The sequence below is a fragment of the Micrasema longulum genome, unplaced genomic scaffold, assembly GCF_059751315.1.
Source record: "Micrasema longulum isolate JH-2025_06_02 unplaced genomic scaffold, ASM5975131v1 h1tg000588l, whole genome shotgun sequence".
NCBI lineage: Eukaryota > Metazoa > Arthropoda > Insecta > Trichoptera > Brachycentridae > Micrasema > Micrasema longulum.
This window is the reverse complement of record NW_028277784.1, coordinates 553,879-569,848: the sequence shown is the minus strand read 5'-3', so window position 1 is coordinate 569,848 and position 15,970 is coordinate 553,879. Positions and strand designations below refer to the sequence as shown.

Genomic DNA, 15,970 nt, shown 5'->3' with positions numbered 1-15,970 from the left:
TAGTAAAAAAAGAAAGTCGGACAGAAGTAAACTTTTTTCCTCAATATCCTTGAATTAAGCAAATACTGTTGTTAACAGTTAATAACCAAAAATAAAGCATGTAAACTGACAAATTGAATATTATCTAAGACACCTTTTAGTTCAATTTAAAATTATCAACAAGTAAAACCTTCCTAATTTTAAATATTTCTACCCACTGTTCACAAAATTTATTTCATCTTATATTAGTAAAAAAAGAAAGTCGGACAGAAGTAAACTTTTTTTCTCAATATCCTTGAATTAAGCAAATACTGTTGTTAACAGTTAATAACCAAAAATAAAGCATGTAAACTGACAAATTGAATATTATCTAAGACACCTTTTAGTTCAATTTAAAATTATCAACAAGTAAAACCTTCCTAATTTTAAATATTTCTACCCACTGTTCACAAAATTTATTTCATCTTATATTAGTAAAAAAAGAAAGTCGGACAGAAGTAAACTTTTTTCCTCAATATCCTTGAATTAAGCAAATACTGTTGTTAACAGTTAATAACCAAAAATAAAGCATGTAAACTGACAAATTGAATATTATCTAAGACACCTTTTAGTTCAATTTAAAATTATCTACAAGTAAAACCTTCCTAATTTTAAATATATCTACCCACTGTTTACAAAATTTATTTTATCTTATAAGTAAAAAAAAAAAAAAAAAATGTCCGACAGGAGTAAACTTTTTTGAAATGGGATTGTTTTATTGTTTTTTTTTTTTGTGATACAAATTAAGAGATAGTAGAATCTCTTCGCCAATCGCTCGAGCCAGCGGAGGAGGAACCGCGTTACCAATCTGAAAAAGTAAACAAAAATGTTTTTTACTCAATTTTCATTAATTGTCAGAAAAACTAAAAAGAAATTTAGTTAGTAACCAATGTTTTAATGAGAAGGGAATATGGAAAAGTCTGTGAAAGTGTGGGAAAAAATATAACCATAATACAAATGTAACGTAAAAAAAAGTTATCTGTTAAATTCTCTTAAATTTTATTGTGCAAGCGGAGATATTGATTGACACAACAGAGTAGATAAGTAAAGGGTCATTTAATAAGAGTTATTGAATTGATGAACTTTGAACTTAAAATATAAAACAAATTTTATTTTACATAACTGATATTTTTATTTAAATTTATTTCAACAGAAATGGAAAACATTTTTGAGAAGAGAATATGGAAGTCTAGGCATTTACAGTGCTGATGACCTGTCATTGGCTGGTTTAAGTGGCCACTTTACACACTGTGTAACGTTCACCATTCTGCCCGTGTTTGAACATCCATATTTCCTCAACTCTTCCACCTGTTGACTTTTGTGAAGTACTCAAACATTTTGAGCATACTCAAACCTTGTTGAATTACTACCTGGTAAAAGAAGTATAAAAATTGGAAAATTGTTTTCAGGCGTTGCCTAGTAGATGATTTGGTTCAGCCACCCAAGTGATAAAAGTTTCAGCTCTTTTACTTCACAAAAGTCAACAGATGGAAGAGTTGAGGAAATGTGGATGTTCAAACATGGGCAGAATGGTAAATGTTACACAGTGTGTAAAGTGGCCACTTAAACCAGCCAATGACAGGTCATCAGTCCTGTAAATGCCTAGACTTCCATATTCCCTTTTCAAAAATGTTTTCCATTTCTGTTGAAATAAATTTAAATAAAAATATCAGTTTTATGTAAAATAAAATTTGTTTTATATAATTCAAGTTCCATATTACATAATACCAAGTTACAATAATTCTTATTATACGTAAATATCTAGTAATAAAAGGTGTTAAGCTGTAAATATGTTATATTATTAAAAACGAAAGTCAGACAGAAGTAAACTTTTTTCTTTAATATCCTTAAATTAACAAAATACTGTTTTAAATGACCCTTTACTTATCTACTCTGTTGTGTCAATCAATATCTCCGCTTGCACAATAAAATTTTAGAGAAACTAACAGATAGCTTTTTTTTACCTTACATTTGTGTTATGGTTAATTTTTTCCCATCGTGCAACATTACGCAGCGACATCACAAATGCGCGCGGTGAAAGTAGGGCATAGTGGGGGGGGGACATAGTCCAATGCATTCTAATATGATTCAACGCTCCTTCTGGACTATTCTTAATTCTATGCCCTGCAACTTAGTAGCAAGCAGTTATTCGGTGTGAAAAAATAAGCAAATTTCGATATTTACTTCCTATAATTCAGTTTTGAAAATGCCGAGATCATCTAAAATAGTTTATGGTGACGTTAACACAACCGATCATGCAGTTATACAATATTGTGAAGTAAAAAAGTTGAAGAAAGGGACATTAGTTGGTTATGAAAATTCAATAAGACGAGCTGCTGCCACGACAGTTCCAGTGCTGCCAGGATAGTTATTTTAATCGACCTGTGTTAATTTTATTTGGAAAAATTCTCTATCTGCCTTTATTATTATTTTGTTTTCCTTTTTCCTCCCACTTTCCTTCCTTCGCTAAAGAGCCCCGCATGTGGCTCGCGAGCTGCAGTTTGCCGACCTAATGCAAAAGGTATATGTATTTAGTGTTTAGATAAAAAAAAACATCAAAATTATCACACGGGTCAACAATTTATGGCAGTATCATAATCCAAGGCCAATATCGTAAACACGGCATACGCAAAGTTCGTTTTTTCTGTAAATCTGTTTGTTTCCAGCAACTAAGCAATTTTGCTGGGGGCCTGGTCGGTGGGTAGGGGCAGGATGTATGAAAAGAGTTTTTTTTTTTTTTCAAATAAATAAAAGAAATACATTTTGATTTCAGTGTTGACTAATTGATATTGTGGACACTCGATACAAAATAAGAGTTTTATGTATTCATGAACATCCTTCATTCAAAAAAATCTTTATGGAGACATTTAAGGCAAAATATTTTGAAATATAGGTTACCTGACAGTATCGATTTTGGATGCTTCCGGCGAAAACAAAATTATCCCTGAAACCTTGGGAACGCGCACATTCCCGAACCGAAACTAGTCTGTTCTGGTCTGGATGTATAACTCGCCCTTGAATGCCGGATGGTTCTGGGTTCGTTACCACAGTTTCAAAAGTGCTATTCCACGATAAACGACCTAGAAAAGAATTATGTTATAATTATTACAGAACAATAAATACAGACAGGTCCGGGAGGAAAAAGATCCAGAACCTTGGTCAAGTGTTTTCAACTCGGTGGCGACTATCGGGAAAACATAAAATCGAGTGGAGATAAGTCCGACTTGCGGCTGGCACATTGCCCAACAAACCCAGGATACTGAACCATACCATATTACAGTGTGAAGTTAACAGAATTATCTTCAATTGTCTGAAGTCAAATTGAATATTTATATTGAATATATTTAAAGATATCGAGCCATAGTCAGCAGAACAACATAAGCGACAAATAGTGAATTGTGCAGGAGAAGGTTATTCTTATCTTTGTTCCATACATATTTTTTTTAATGATTCGGTAAATGCAATTTATAATGATTGGTTACTGCCAATACTGGATGATAGCCAAATTGTTTAAATACCTTTCGCTTTTAAAATAGTGGCTGTAACGCTGTTTTGCCATTTTAGAAAATGAATTCGAGGAGAAATATTGTTTTCCGAAAGAAAATATGAGGGGCATAATTACTCTAGTAGAACTCGATTTGGAAGGACACAAACAAGATGATAAAATACCAGTAAAACTCCAGGTCTTAGCCGTTGTTCGGTACTGGGATAGTAATGAGGTATGCAATGAATTATAATTTTGGCAATATTTATTTATTTATTTTTGCACCACAACAGACCAGGGGGCCCGATTACAGTGGTGAATTACATCACATGTGTAGGTATCCTTTCTGTTAATTTATTTGACAATTTTAAATACAAAAATGTTTAATGCCTATAGATATTAACTGTCGATTAATCTTCCAGATTCAAGAAGACTCCGCTGATAAACACGAATTTAGTCACCAAACCATTTCAAGAGTACCTACTTGGGCGGATTGATAATTAGGCTACCCAGCGCTAGATAACAACACAAACACAAAAAAGATTTATTTTTTCCAAATTGCGATCTGTCAATTGGCAGCTGTTAAAATGTCACCCAAATTAATGATTAGTTTATTTGTTGTAGTCGTTTGAAGTTAACAACTTTTGTGTTTCTTGAAAAATGGAAAAAAGCAAATTTCGTGCAGTGATTAAACACTATTATTTGAAAGGGAAAATGGCGAAAGAGACAAAAGAAAAGCTCGATAAACGTTACGGTGAGTCTGCTCGGTCAGATTACATGGTAAAATATTGGATTGCTGAATTTAAACGCAGCCGAACAAGCACTGAAACAATACCATCAACAGGAAGGCCGAAAGAGAAAATATGCGTGAGATTGATGAAATGGTAAACATCTCATATGAACGTGTGTTCAACATTTTGAATGAACATTTGCATATGAAAAAGCTATTGGCAAGATGGGTGCCGCGTTTGCTCAGTGTCGAACAAAAATGAGTTTGAGAGACCACTTCACGGCAGTGTTTAGACACGATAAAGCGTAATCCTGTTGATTTTTGGCGTCAATTAATAACTGTTGATGAAACGTGAGTGCACCACTATACACCTGAAACCAAAAATCTATCGAAACAATGGGTGGAAGCTGATAGAAGTGCTCCGAAGAAGGCAAAGACAGTGAAATCGGCTGGCAACGTTATGGCCACTGTATTTTGTGATGCACTCGGAATATTGGTCATCGATTATCTTGAAAAATGATCCACAATCACAGGAAAGTATTATCGTGCATTATTGGATCAATTGAATGATGCAATCAAGGAAAAGCGACCACATTTAAAGAAGAAAAAGTGCTCTTTCTTCAAGACAACGCACCGGTTCACACAGCATTAGATACGATGCTAAAATTACATGAAATACACTTCGAATTGGTTGATCATCCACCTTATAGTCTAGATTTAGCTCCTAGTGACTTTTTCCTATTTCCAAACTTGAAGAAATGGCTCGCACGAAAAAGATTCAGCTCAAATGAAGAAATGATTACCGAAACTAATGCGTATTTTGAGAGGTTCCCGAAATCGTGTTATTCAGATGGTATAAAAAAGTTGGAATATCGTCTTACTAAGTGTGTCGAAGTAAAAGGAGACTATGTTGAGAAATAAATGGTTTTTGAAAAAAATATATGTTTTTTTCCTACTTAGGTTTCATTTTCAATCCGCCCCGTATGTGGGAACTTAGAAACATCATTTGGCATGAACAAACCAGGAGTATATTATAATGATGCCAGTATCCAGAACAAGTTGTAGTTGTATCCGATTTCTTGTATACCCACCGGAGATGAGATTCTCAGATCCTATGAATATGAAAGTTATCAATTACGTGATAAATTTCATACGTGATTTTTGTTCAGTCTAATCTTTCAAAAAAAGTTAGCTTGAATTCGAGACATAAATGAAGATTATCATAGCAGATTTAACACAGGTGTCCTTAAAAAAAAAAAACACTAATAAAATATTATTTGTTCGATCTTCGCTGCGATTTTATAACCCCCGCTTTTTGTGTTTGTAAGAAAGATAATGATTTGACATAAAGATAAGAATTGCGAGATATTGTCAACCTTTGGCATGTGCTATTTTAAACTGCCGAGTTTGCCATTAAAAATTAATATCAAGTAAAATCTAATCGATAAAAGAATAAAGGACAATATAACAATAATTATTCACAATATAACAATACACAAAGAATAAATGACAGTAAAAGAATAATAATAGACAGTATTATAAAATTATTCCAGTAAAATGTCTAAATAGTGCAGAGCCAATTCTAGCATAATATATAAAAATAACATATTTCATTTTCATGTAACAATCTAGAAATAACTTACATTTACACTAATAAAATTGTCCAAATAAAAACCTTTAGCCGCTGCGTACTAGTCAGATTAATGTGGGTATTTAAAGTTTCTGCAGGAGCAAATCACGTAATAGAATATTAATTTGATGACTTCCGTGATGAAATGGCAAAGATTTTTGCGCCGTGTACACATAAAGATTCTGGGTTTGAATCCCGCTTAAAACACATTGATTGTAAATAAAAAGTAATAATGTTGTAATTGTTTATTTCAAATTTTTAAGTGCAAATTTTGACGCCGGGTTTTTTGTGATAATAATATTAGTTTATAAAATAATTGAATAGTTAAAATTAATAAGAAACTATTCACAATCAATAATTAGGAGAACAGCATGCTAAAGGATTGAGTTAGTAGTAATCCGTTTTTAGAAATACTGTTATCAATGAAAAAGTAATTACTAAATAAAGACCATTCTTTTCAAAATAATACATGTTAAATAAGCGCGACAGGCGCATGTGGTGGAAATCTCAGATTGACGTAGCACTATAGATCAGCATAATATATTTTCAACGATATTTCAAGCATGCCTTTAAATGTTTGTAGCCAAATACTGGATTTAACCCTCCAAGAGTTTAACAAGATTAACAGACATTTATACCTAGTGGTTTACGGAATAAATTTTACTCTATTTATTTCATTACGATAATGTGTATATTCATAAAAGTTATCAAAAACATAATTTGCATCCAGATAAAAATAGTTTGCTCATTTTTATTAGTAGATTTTTGTTTTTATGGTCGGTATCTGTCTGGGAAGTTTCTGTAACATCCTGTTTTCATCCTTCTTTCCAGAGGGTCTGGTTGATCGGTCTACCTTCCTGGGGTAGTATTCTGGATCTTCTTTACCTCCTAGAGAGTGATTAATTTAAAGATTTTTTCACACCGACGATCGAACGTCTGTTGACTTTTGTGAAGTAAAAGAGCTGAAACCTTTGTCATGCGGGTGAGATTCATCTGGCCGAACCGATTCACCTACTAGGCAACTTCCATATTCCCTTCTTAAAAATGTGTTTCCTCTCTGGTGCAACAAATTTAGATTATTTACTATAAATTATTTATCTTGGCGACTACTCTTTGGTGTTTGTAACTTTCTAGTATAAATAAAAGAGATAATGAATTTTCATGTATCCATTTCATGTTCAAAAGGCATATTTTATTTAAAATGTATCAAACTTACTCCGTTAAGATTATGTTCCAGGCATCTTTCTTGGCGCTTCAATATTCATGGAGAATTCCTTATTTTAAATCACACCCATGTCTCCTTGTTATGACAAAGGAGAAGCAACTTCACACATAGCAAGAATATTGGGTAGCCTCCTCCCAAGCCAAGGGAAGACACCTTTTCCAATTGAAACCAAATGTAACAGAAAAGCCTTGGTTCTCCAAAGTGATTCTGAACAAATTTGAGACATCCTCTATATCCAGAATGCGCATTGGACATTGTTGCAATAGTTCTCATTTGTTTAAAATCCATGTCCGGGACTCTGGCATGTGCAAATGTCAGCTTGAGGAGGAAGATCTGAATCGTGTTTTCTTTGGATGCCCCATAAATAATTGTTACCCTGAGTTCCTATCTGACCTCTCCAAAATCAGCGTCCCATTCCCTACTAATATTTTAACTCTTTTGTCCCCACCCAATAAACATATATTAAAAATTTTATGTAAATATGTAGCTATAAATGGTAGTAAGTTGTAAATAAGTTATATATTATGTAAAGTGTATGTAATATTAAATACTAACACAGTAACTTGTATGTATAGTACTAACCATGTGTAAATAATAAAAAAGTATATCTCAAACTTGACACTGGCTAGAACACCCCAGTTAGGGGTGAAACAAGCCAATAAAAAACTAAGAAGAAGAAATAGAAAAAGAATATAAATAATATAATAATATATGCTTAGCTTTTTTCTTATAGCTAATAAACATTTTATTTATTATTAAATAATTTTATTGTTATTTGCATTTTAGTACAAACCTTAATTTCTCCACAAATTTTGTTTTAACTGGACTTTTTTATAATCTTTGCCCTTCCATAACATTAATCCTAATGATTTCTTACAAAATCAATTAATATTTCGTCAATTGCACTAGTCCACATCACGTTCGCACTCATCTTGACAGCTTTGACCGGTAAAAATGTTCACCGCTACGCGAGAAAAACTGTTTGAAGGCTGTTCGCACAGCTGTGACAGCTGTCCTACAAATGGCAGCACTGACGCTTTGACATTACGCTCACTTTGACATTACGCTCGCAGTCAACACTCTCTAGAAAACCAGCACAATTGATTTATGCAGTCAACATTTTCATAACGTCATCCACCGCCCTGTGACAGTCGCTAGGCAACAAAACCGCTTTTCTAGGTAACCATAGCTTTAAAGTTACTACGTAAAGCAGCCAATGACAGGTCAGAAGCCTTGTAAATGCCTAGACTTTCATAATTCCTTCTCTAAAATGTTCTCTCTCTAATAACTCCCCGGGTGCTATTCGCAACCACTCTCGCGGATATTTTTCTCGTGTATTTGCATACAAAATACGGCCGCGAGAGCGTTTGGAATACTAGCCCTGAGGGGTGAAATAGTCTTTGTCTACAAAAAATTGTCAGTGCAAGTATTGTTAGATGTAATCTGCATTCAAACTTATCAATACGTGCAAATAAATATAACATACCGTAATTCCCAGCCCAGTTATTATGTCTGGAAGCGGTATGCACGTTCCCCCAGGGTATAACAGTATGCCGCTGTCTGTACGAAGAACTACAAGCCTTATTCTCAGCACAAGGGCACACTCCTCGCAACTTTCCATCTATGTAATGTGTGTATTTTAAAACCTGAAAAAACCCAAACCAAAAATGTAAATAAATCATTATTATCTCCCCGTCCATACCAGGTGGTGTATAGGGCACTGAATTGGTACACTAAATGCAGCGTATAAATTAAAATGTCATAATACCATAAATAAATTATTTATTTCATTTACAATTTAGGTGATCTGTGAATTACTTTAGTGTAAAACCACCGTCAAAAACAAATATTTCATGTCAATCTTTCTATAAAAATACTACACTACGAGGCAGACTTTTCTCCGCTCGATTTCCGATTTTTTGGGATTTTTAGCCGAGAGCAGCCATCGAGTCGAAAACACCCGTCCGGGATTCTGGTTATATTTCACACGTGGAACAGTTATCTTCATTCGCCTGGACTGACTGGAAGTAATCTTTGTTTGCCAACACTATTTGTAAAATATACATATTATAAATAAACAAACCATCATGTCATTTCTACGCAGGCTTAGGCAGTGAGGACCGAACTCCGCACGACTCTGTCTTGGCTCGCAGACCTTGCTCATTTACATCATACATCTTCGTATGTATGCATGCCGATTATTCCTTTTTGTGACATGTCCCGACATATTTTTCGGTCATGAGATCTCTTCCTCGATTTTCGCATCCTTTCACCGAGTGTCCAAACATATCGCGGGGTAATTACTACAACTGGATAACTACAAAATTTGAATTTTCGAGTTAACCACTGAATACACATTTCTGTATCCTCCTCCATGAATGCTTCAAATAGACGAGACACAAGACACAAAAATATGTTATTAGTCGATAACTCAAAACTCCGGATCTTGAAATTACCTATTTGTGGTAATTACCTAACGATATGCTGCACTCCTTTCTATTTTTTATTGAAAAAACTATTCTCAGGCTTGTATACTGTCATATTTTATGTTGTACGAGGGTTGCTTCTTAAGTTTTAAGATGGACAAGTAAAAACAAATATTTATAATCGAAAATGGCTCTTTTGTTTTTTCAAACTATTCTCCTTGTAGATCAATACACTTTTGCAAGCGTTAGAAAAAATTGAGTACTTCCAAAACATGTGATTTGAACGTATCAACCTCACAATTTATTTTTGATATGTGGGAATAAGAAAAAAAAATCATCGGGTGCCAAATCAGGACTGTACATCGGATGACCCATCAATTCGATGTTTTGAATGCTCAAAAATTCACTTGTTTGTCGTGGTGGAGAATGATTTGTCTTCTGCAATAGGTTTCCCTTAACACTTCTAGCAAACAAATGGTGGTGTACCATTCAGAATTGATTGTTCTACGTTGCTCCAGTGCAACGGTAGCGACATGTTCAGTTATTCCAAAAAAACAGGTGACCATTTGCTTCGAAGTGCTGCGCGCGAACAACTTTTGTTGGATTTGGCTCATCTTGAAAGACCCATACAGTCTATTGTTGTTTAGTTTCGGTTTCATATGCATAGATCCATGATTTGTCGCCTGTCACGATTTTATAGATGTCTTTTGAAGCACCGCAATTGAAATTTTTAAACATTTGTTTGCACCAATCGACACGAGGCTTTTTTGGGCAATTGTCAAATTATGCGGTATCCGACGCGAACAAATCTTTTTGATGACCAAATTTTCATGCAATATTGAATGTATGCAAGTGGAACTTATGCTTGAGCATGCCTTAACCTCATGGTATGTCACATGACGATTTTGCAATATCAGATCACGCAAAGCATCTATTTTTCTGACATAACAGCCGATTTTAAACGACCTTTACGAAATTCGTCCTGTAACAAAGTGCGACCACGTTTGAAATCAGAAAACCAGCGAAACATGGTGGCTCGAGACGGTGCTATATCACCAAAAGTCGAAGCGAGTTGATCGGCACACTGTTGTTGGTTGAATCGACATCTTAAGTCATAGAAAATCATCGCACGAAAATGTTCACGATTTAGTTCCATTTTTTTAACAAAATTAATTTTTCAAGTACTTATAAACAACACAAATAAAACGTTCCGAGTACGTTTACCATTAAAACTTTACTATGACAATGTCAGATTTGACATATTCACACTGGTGTAACTCAAAACATAAGTAGAAACCCTCATATTATCAATTTACAAAGCCATATTAATTTTTGAGCCATGAATGAAATATTGTAAAATAAACTGGGCTAAAATAAATAAGTTTAGTAAAAAAAAACTGAGAGTTAACCCTTTGCACTTGAATGCCATCATAGAAACGGCACGCGAGGTTTGCTGCATTACTCAAATGTTGCCACTTTGGCGGCATGAGTTTTATTTCTCAATATTTTAAATATGTTTTCCAGTTTCAATATTATTGAATTATTTGAATAAGTTCCATTAAATGTTACGAAATTTGATCAAGAAATGAGAAATAAGTCATTCAATTTCAGCATATCGTTTTACCTTAATGGAGAAGTATAGGCGCAAATTAATAACAAAGTGAAGCTTAAGTCATAAAAAAAAAAAGAAAAAATATTTACAAAAGTTACAGTATTAGGGTTGTTTTTTTGCATAAATATAATATATATTCCTTTTTTTACTGATAATATTTCATTGATTCCAAACTTTCAAAATTTTCCTTATTTTAAAAAACACGCACTATCCTAGATTCTAACTAAAGATATTGACTCTCTTTTTCTATGATATATTTTGTTGCTCTTTAATAATAAGGAATATTTTTATGTTTTTTTTAAAGATATTTTTTATTTCCTAATTACTATAAAATAAAAAAGTACCTTATCTTTTACAGAATATTTTCTTTTCTCGTTCTTATACAACACAAAAATAATATACCTTTCTATTTATTATAGGAGCCAAAATTCATACATTTCTTGTAAACCCGAACTGGCCATGCCTTTGTGGGATTTTTTGTTTACTATTTTTACTGTTAATATGTATTTCATTGCTTTGCAATTATCCTTTATTTTTTAATTCTCTGTTTTACCTATTATGTATATTGTAAAAATTAAATAAATAAAAAAATTTAAAATGTAGCTATAATCAGAGTATAAAGTTGTATTTATTTAACTTTTTGTACATTATGTTAATGAGGAACTTCAGCCCTACGGGAAATTGGATACAAAAAATGTTTTATTGCACGTGGTAAAAATTAAAGCATTAAATTGTAAGGTAAAATTTCTTAAAAATGTACAAAAAAATAAATATTTTAATAGAAACTTATTACTTTGAATGACGTCACTGGTTCATATGAACCAAGCAATGATATGAGAGCTATGAAGGATATCCGGTTTACTTACCGTAAACAAACCAATCGGAAGAAATGACAGAGAAGAACCTCACGTTACGAAACTTCACGTTATGTTAAATACCATGACATTAAATACTACATAATACATTTTCATATCCTTTCTATTCCTTAAATACCTATTTTAACAAATCATTCTTTATCAATATGTTTCTTTTTTAGGTGATACCGTGTGTGTTTAGTTTGTTCCGACGTTTTGGCTACCGTTGCAGGAGCCATCTTCAGGGTAAACTGAGTGTTTTGTATAAAAAAAGTATATGTTTAATTACTAGTCATTTGTACCGTGTCGCAGTCGGCAGTAGACACATTTCTATTAGTTTTTGTAGTATGTAGTGCTGGGAACCATTTTGAGTTTAATTTAAGCCCGCTTTGTTTATGTTATTTGGGTGTCTGTGTATTTCAATTGCCTCTTTTATTATTTGTGCGCTGTAATCACTGGGTTTACGTAAAATTTTCAGTTCCAAGGGAAAAAATGTCCATCGTCTATAAAGTGTTCTGCTATTGCAAATTATTGTCAGGGTGCCCAATTTTACACACTCTTTTATGTTCGTCAATCCTTTTCTTTGCTGTGCGCCCTGTTTGTCCTATGTACACTTTATCACATCCTTGGCAACTTAGTTTATAAACAGTTTCCGTTTCCAGGGGATTCTTATCTTTTGGGTTCAATAAATGGTTCTTTATTTTTCCCACAGTCCCAAAAGTTTGGGACGGTGTATCACCCAAAAAAGAAACAAATTGATGACAGCGACCGTGAAAACCTTCGCACCTATTAAACATTCTTTAACTTGATAATAAAAAAGTTTTATTTGTATAAACTTCATTATATCTCGATGAAATGATTTTTAAAAATATTTTTTTAACGAGTTGGCAGTAAACACAAAACAAAAACCTATAAAGTGCAAAGGGTTCAAAGTAATTTAGAAGTTTGTCACCCCTCTAACGGAAATCGTTTATAAAATTATTTAGCGATGTAAGTTATTGACAAGTTTTTCAGGAAACATTTTCATACAAAATTTTTGCCCATCAGCTTGTAAAGTTGAGAATGTCTAGGCAGTTGCCGTGTATCAGCGATCAGTTCCCGCTGGGATTGGGCTCATACATACAATTTAAATGAGATATTCAAAACATACCTGTAATTTCGTTCCATCCAATAGAGTGTGAGCTATGTTTGGAAGATTTCTCCAATCCGATCCGAGTGTTTTAGGAATTAGAGATATTCTGTACTCATCAAACAGAGATAGTGTTTTAGATACATGATCAAGCAAATCTTTTCGTGATAAATTTCTCTGATAATCAGTCTTCGGTTGGTCATATTTCTCAATTTTCCTATTATTTGCGATTGCGGGTAAATCACTAATAGCATCAAATATGGTGGTGGGTCTTCTTGGACCAGAAAGATTTTCACTAAAATTTTTATAAACACCTCTACCAAGCTTCAATGAGAGAGGTGTTCGTTTTTTAAATGCATGAGTCGGAACTGGGAAGTTCGGCAATGGGTACCCCGGAGCACAGGCTATTAAAAAAAATCTGCGTCGGTTTTGAGGGACCCCAAAATTGCCAGCTTGCAGGACACCAAATGAGCACTGATAACCCATTTGCAGAATAGAAGATATTGTCATTTTCAGTATTAAACCACCTTGATAAGATGCAAAATTACGCACATTTTCTAGAACAAAATAATGCGGTCTGTAGTAATCGCAATAAGATAGTGTAGTAGCAATAAGCGAGTTTTTGAACTTGGAGTAACTGCGCGATTTAAATCTATTTAACAATGAAAATCCCTGACAAGGAGGGCCTGCACATAGCAACTCTACTTCTCCACGTCTGGGAAGTGTAAAATGGCTTCTACTTTCTTCAGCCCCACTCAAGATTGATTTTAAAATTGAGTTACAATCTTCTTCAAAAACAATACATTCTTTATTGTTTTTCTGATAAGAATGAGCAGCCGATGGAACATTTTCTATGGCCCATTTGGTAACAGCCACTCCGGATTGATGAAGACCTTCAGATAGGCCACCGCAGCCGGCAAATAAATCCAAGCATTGTAATGGCGCTTGTCCGTGTGGAGCTTGTATATTTATTATTTTTGTTTTCTTAGGCACAGAACATAGATTAATGGTGCTTAGTTTACTATGTGAATGCGGTAAGCAGTCTTCTAGGCCAATTTTAGCGGCGTCATCAGGAACTGTGTCTAAGATCTTTTTTTCTTCATATGAATGAAGAAAATAAAATCCGTTTTTTGTTCCCGCTGACCACTGAGCGAGAGAAAGGTGAGACGGGATATTTTTATAGTATAGCAATTTGCACACTCCTCTCAAATCTAGCAATTTTATCTCCTTCTCCTCTCTTGACCAATATAATTCATTAGTATCATGAATTTCCGGTGTTGGTAAATTCTCTATATTTTCCGGGCGATATAAAATATTAACGCTTACTAAAATATTGTACGGATTTTGTATTTGATGGTTACCGACATACAATATATTATTAATAACTCCGATGCAAAATGGCTCTTGGAAATCTACTTTTAACTGAGTAGAGTTCTCTTTACGGTAATACTCTGTATAAATATTGGCATCAATTGTTTCAAGATTGTCGGATATTTTTTCTTGTTTTTTAACAAAATCTTTTAAACCAAATATGCCGGGTCTTAAAAATATTGCCATACCCCTTTTATATTCAATACCATTATGGGTCAAACTTCTGTAAGTTACTACTGTCCGATCCATTTCTTGTATTATCGATAGCATATCATTTAGGGTGGGAGCTTTTTTAAAATATTTTTCATGGTTCAATTCACATAAAATGCAAGAATTGAAAAATATTGACGGATTTAAAGACATTTCAGGTATATCTTCAAACTTTCCAGACTTGGCAAAATACATTTTTTGATAAAAATAATCTTTTTTCAGACTTAGATTGTAATCGTTCCTGGGGTTGAATAGGTCGATTTCCTGTACAATTATCTTAGTTCTTATTTTCTCTATGGAAATATCATGATAACACACTTCGGTCATGAATAGTTCATAGGCATCTCCGACATCATCTAGGATTGTTTCACTAGATTTTACAAACATGATACCATGAATAAATCCCAGTGCCTTACTGTTGTCATCTTGCCAGATTGATGTGACTTTAAGAATAGTAGTTTTTTCAGGAACGATTTCAACAATTATAAAGTCACCCAGATTTATGAATTCACTTTTGATTTTGCCAAGTAACGTAATATATGAAAAGTAACTTAGATGATTCTGTTTTATTAATAGATTAGAGGTAAAAGAAAATTTAATTTCTCCTATGTGTGTGAGTTTGTCTTCATTATCGGATTTAGATTGTTGACTCAAGGAACGTTTCTTTGTAAGATTTTTTCCTTTATTGTTAAGATTTTGTAAATGGCTAGGAAACATTTTTTTGAAAATGCCTTCCACAATAGGCGTAGTAACAGCTTTAAGGAGCAATTTTGGGTTACAACGTACCTTTTTAATTTCTCCCATCTTTATTTGGAGATTGTACATTATAATCTTGAAACATCTTACTGACCTTGGATTGCATTGTTGTAATAACAAGTAAATGTATCTTTTATGCTTAAACAAAAGCTTTTCAGCTTTTATTTTAAGAGTAGGACTCAACTTCTTTCTCATGTGCCTGATTAGATCAAAACACGTTGGATGGCATAGTACTTGGTCATACAAAAAGTCGGCAGTAACTTTGCAGATTTCACATATTTCATTCACTTCTCTCATGTAAGGTGAATATTTCGCTATTGGTTCTAGTAAAATGTAGTTTCCTAATTCAGTATATAAATTTGGAACATACTTTATCGGAGATGTTCCTATTGCCCTAAAATATGAAAAAAAATAGTTTTTATACAGGTGTGACTTGTATGAATTGTTGGAATGATATATTAATAAAAATATAAAAAAGATGTATCACCATGTCCGAATTGGTCCGCAATCTTTTACATAAACTGA

At 33.4% G+C, this 15,970-nt stretch overlaps 1 protein-coding gene across 1 annotated transcript; it reads right to left on the bottom strand.

Moving 5' to 3' along the window:
* Positions 1-672: 672 nt before the first annotated feature.
* On the bottom strand, positions 673-15,681 carry LOC148280368 (DNA (cytosine-5)-methyltransferase PliMCI-like). The gene is made up of 4 exons (XM_088228502.1): positions 13,130-15,681; positions 8,574-8,733; positions 2,917-3,098; positions 673-826 (listed from the first exon to the last, which is right to left on the bottom strand). Exons 1-4 carry the CDS (start codon positions 15,638-15,640, stop codon positions 734-736), a joined length of 2,946 nt encoding a protein of 981 aa, XP_088084628.1. The 5' UTR covers positions 15,641-15,681; the 3' UTR covers positions 673-733.
* Between the last annotated feature and the right edge of the window lie 289 nt (positions 15,682-15,970).

What these genes read in the sequence shown, in the direction of transcription:
- LOC148280368 (XM_088228502.1), bottom strand. Translation starts at nt 15,640, where the DNA reads ATGAGAAAGAAGTTGAGTCCTACTCTTAAAATAAAAGCTGAAAAGCTT. An exon ending in TAACTGGGCTGGGAATTACG is followed by an intron (nt 3,099 to 8,573) that starts GTATGTTATATT and finishes ATTCTTTTCTAG; the next exon opens with GTCGTTTATCGTGGAATAGC. An exon ending in TCCAAAATCGATACTGTCAG is followed by an intron (nt 827 to 2,916) that starts GTAACCTATATT and finishes TTACTTTTTCAG; the next exon opens with ATTGGTAACGCGGTTCCTCC.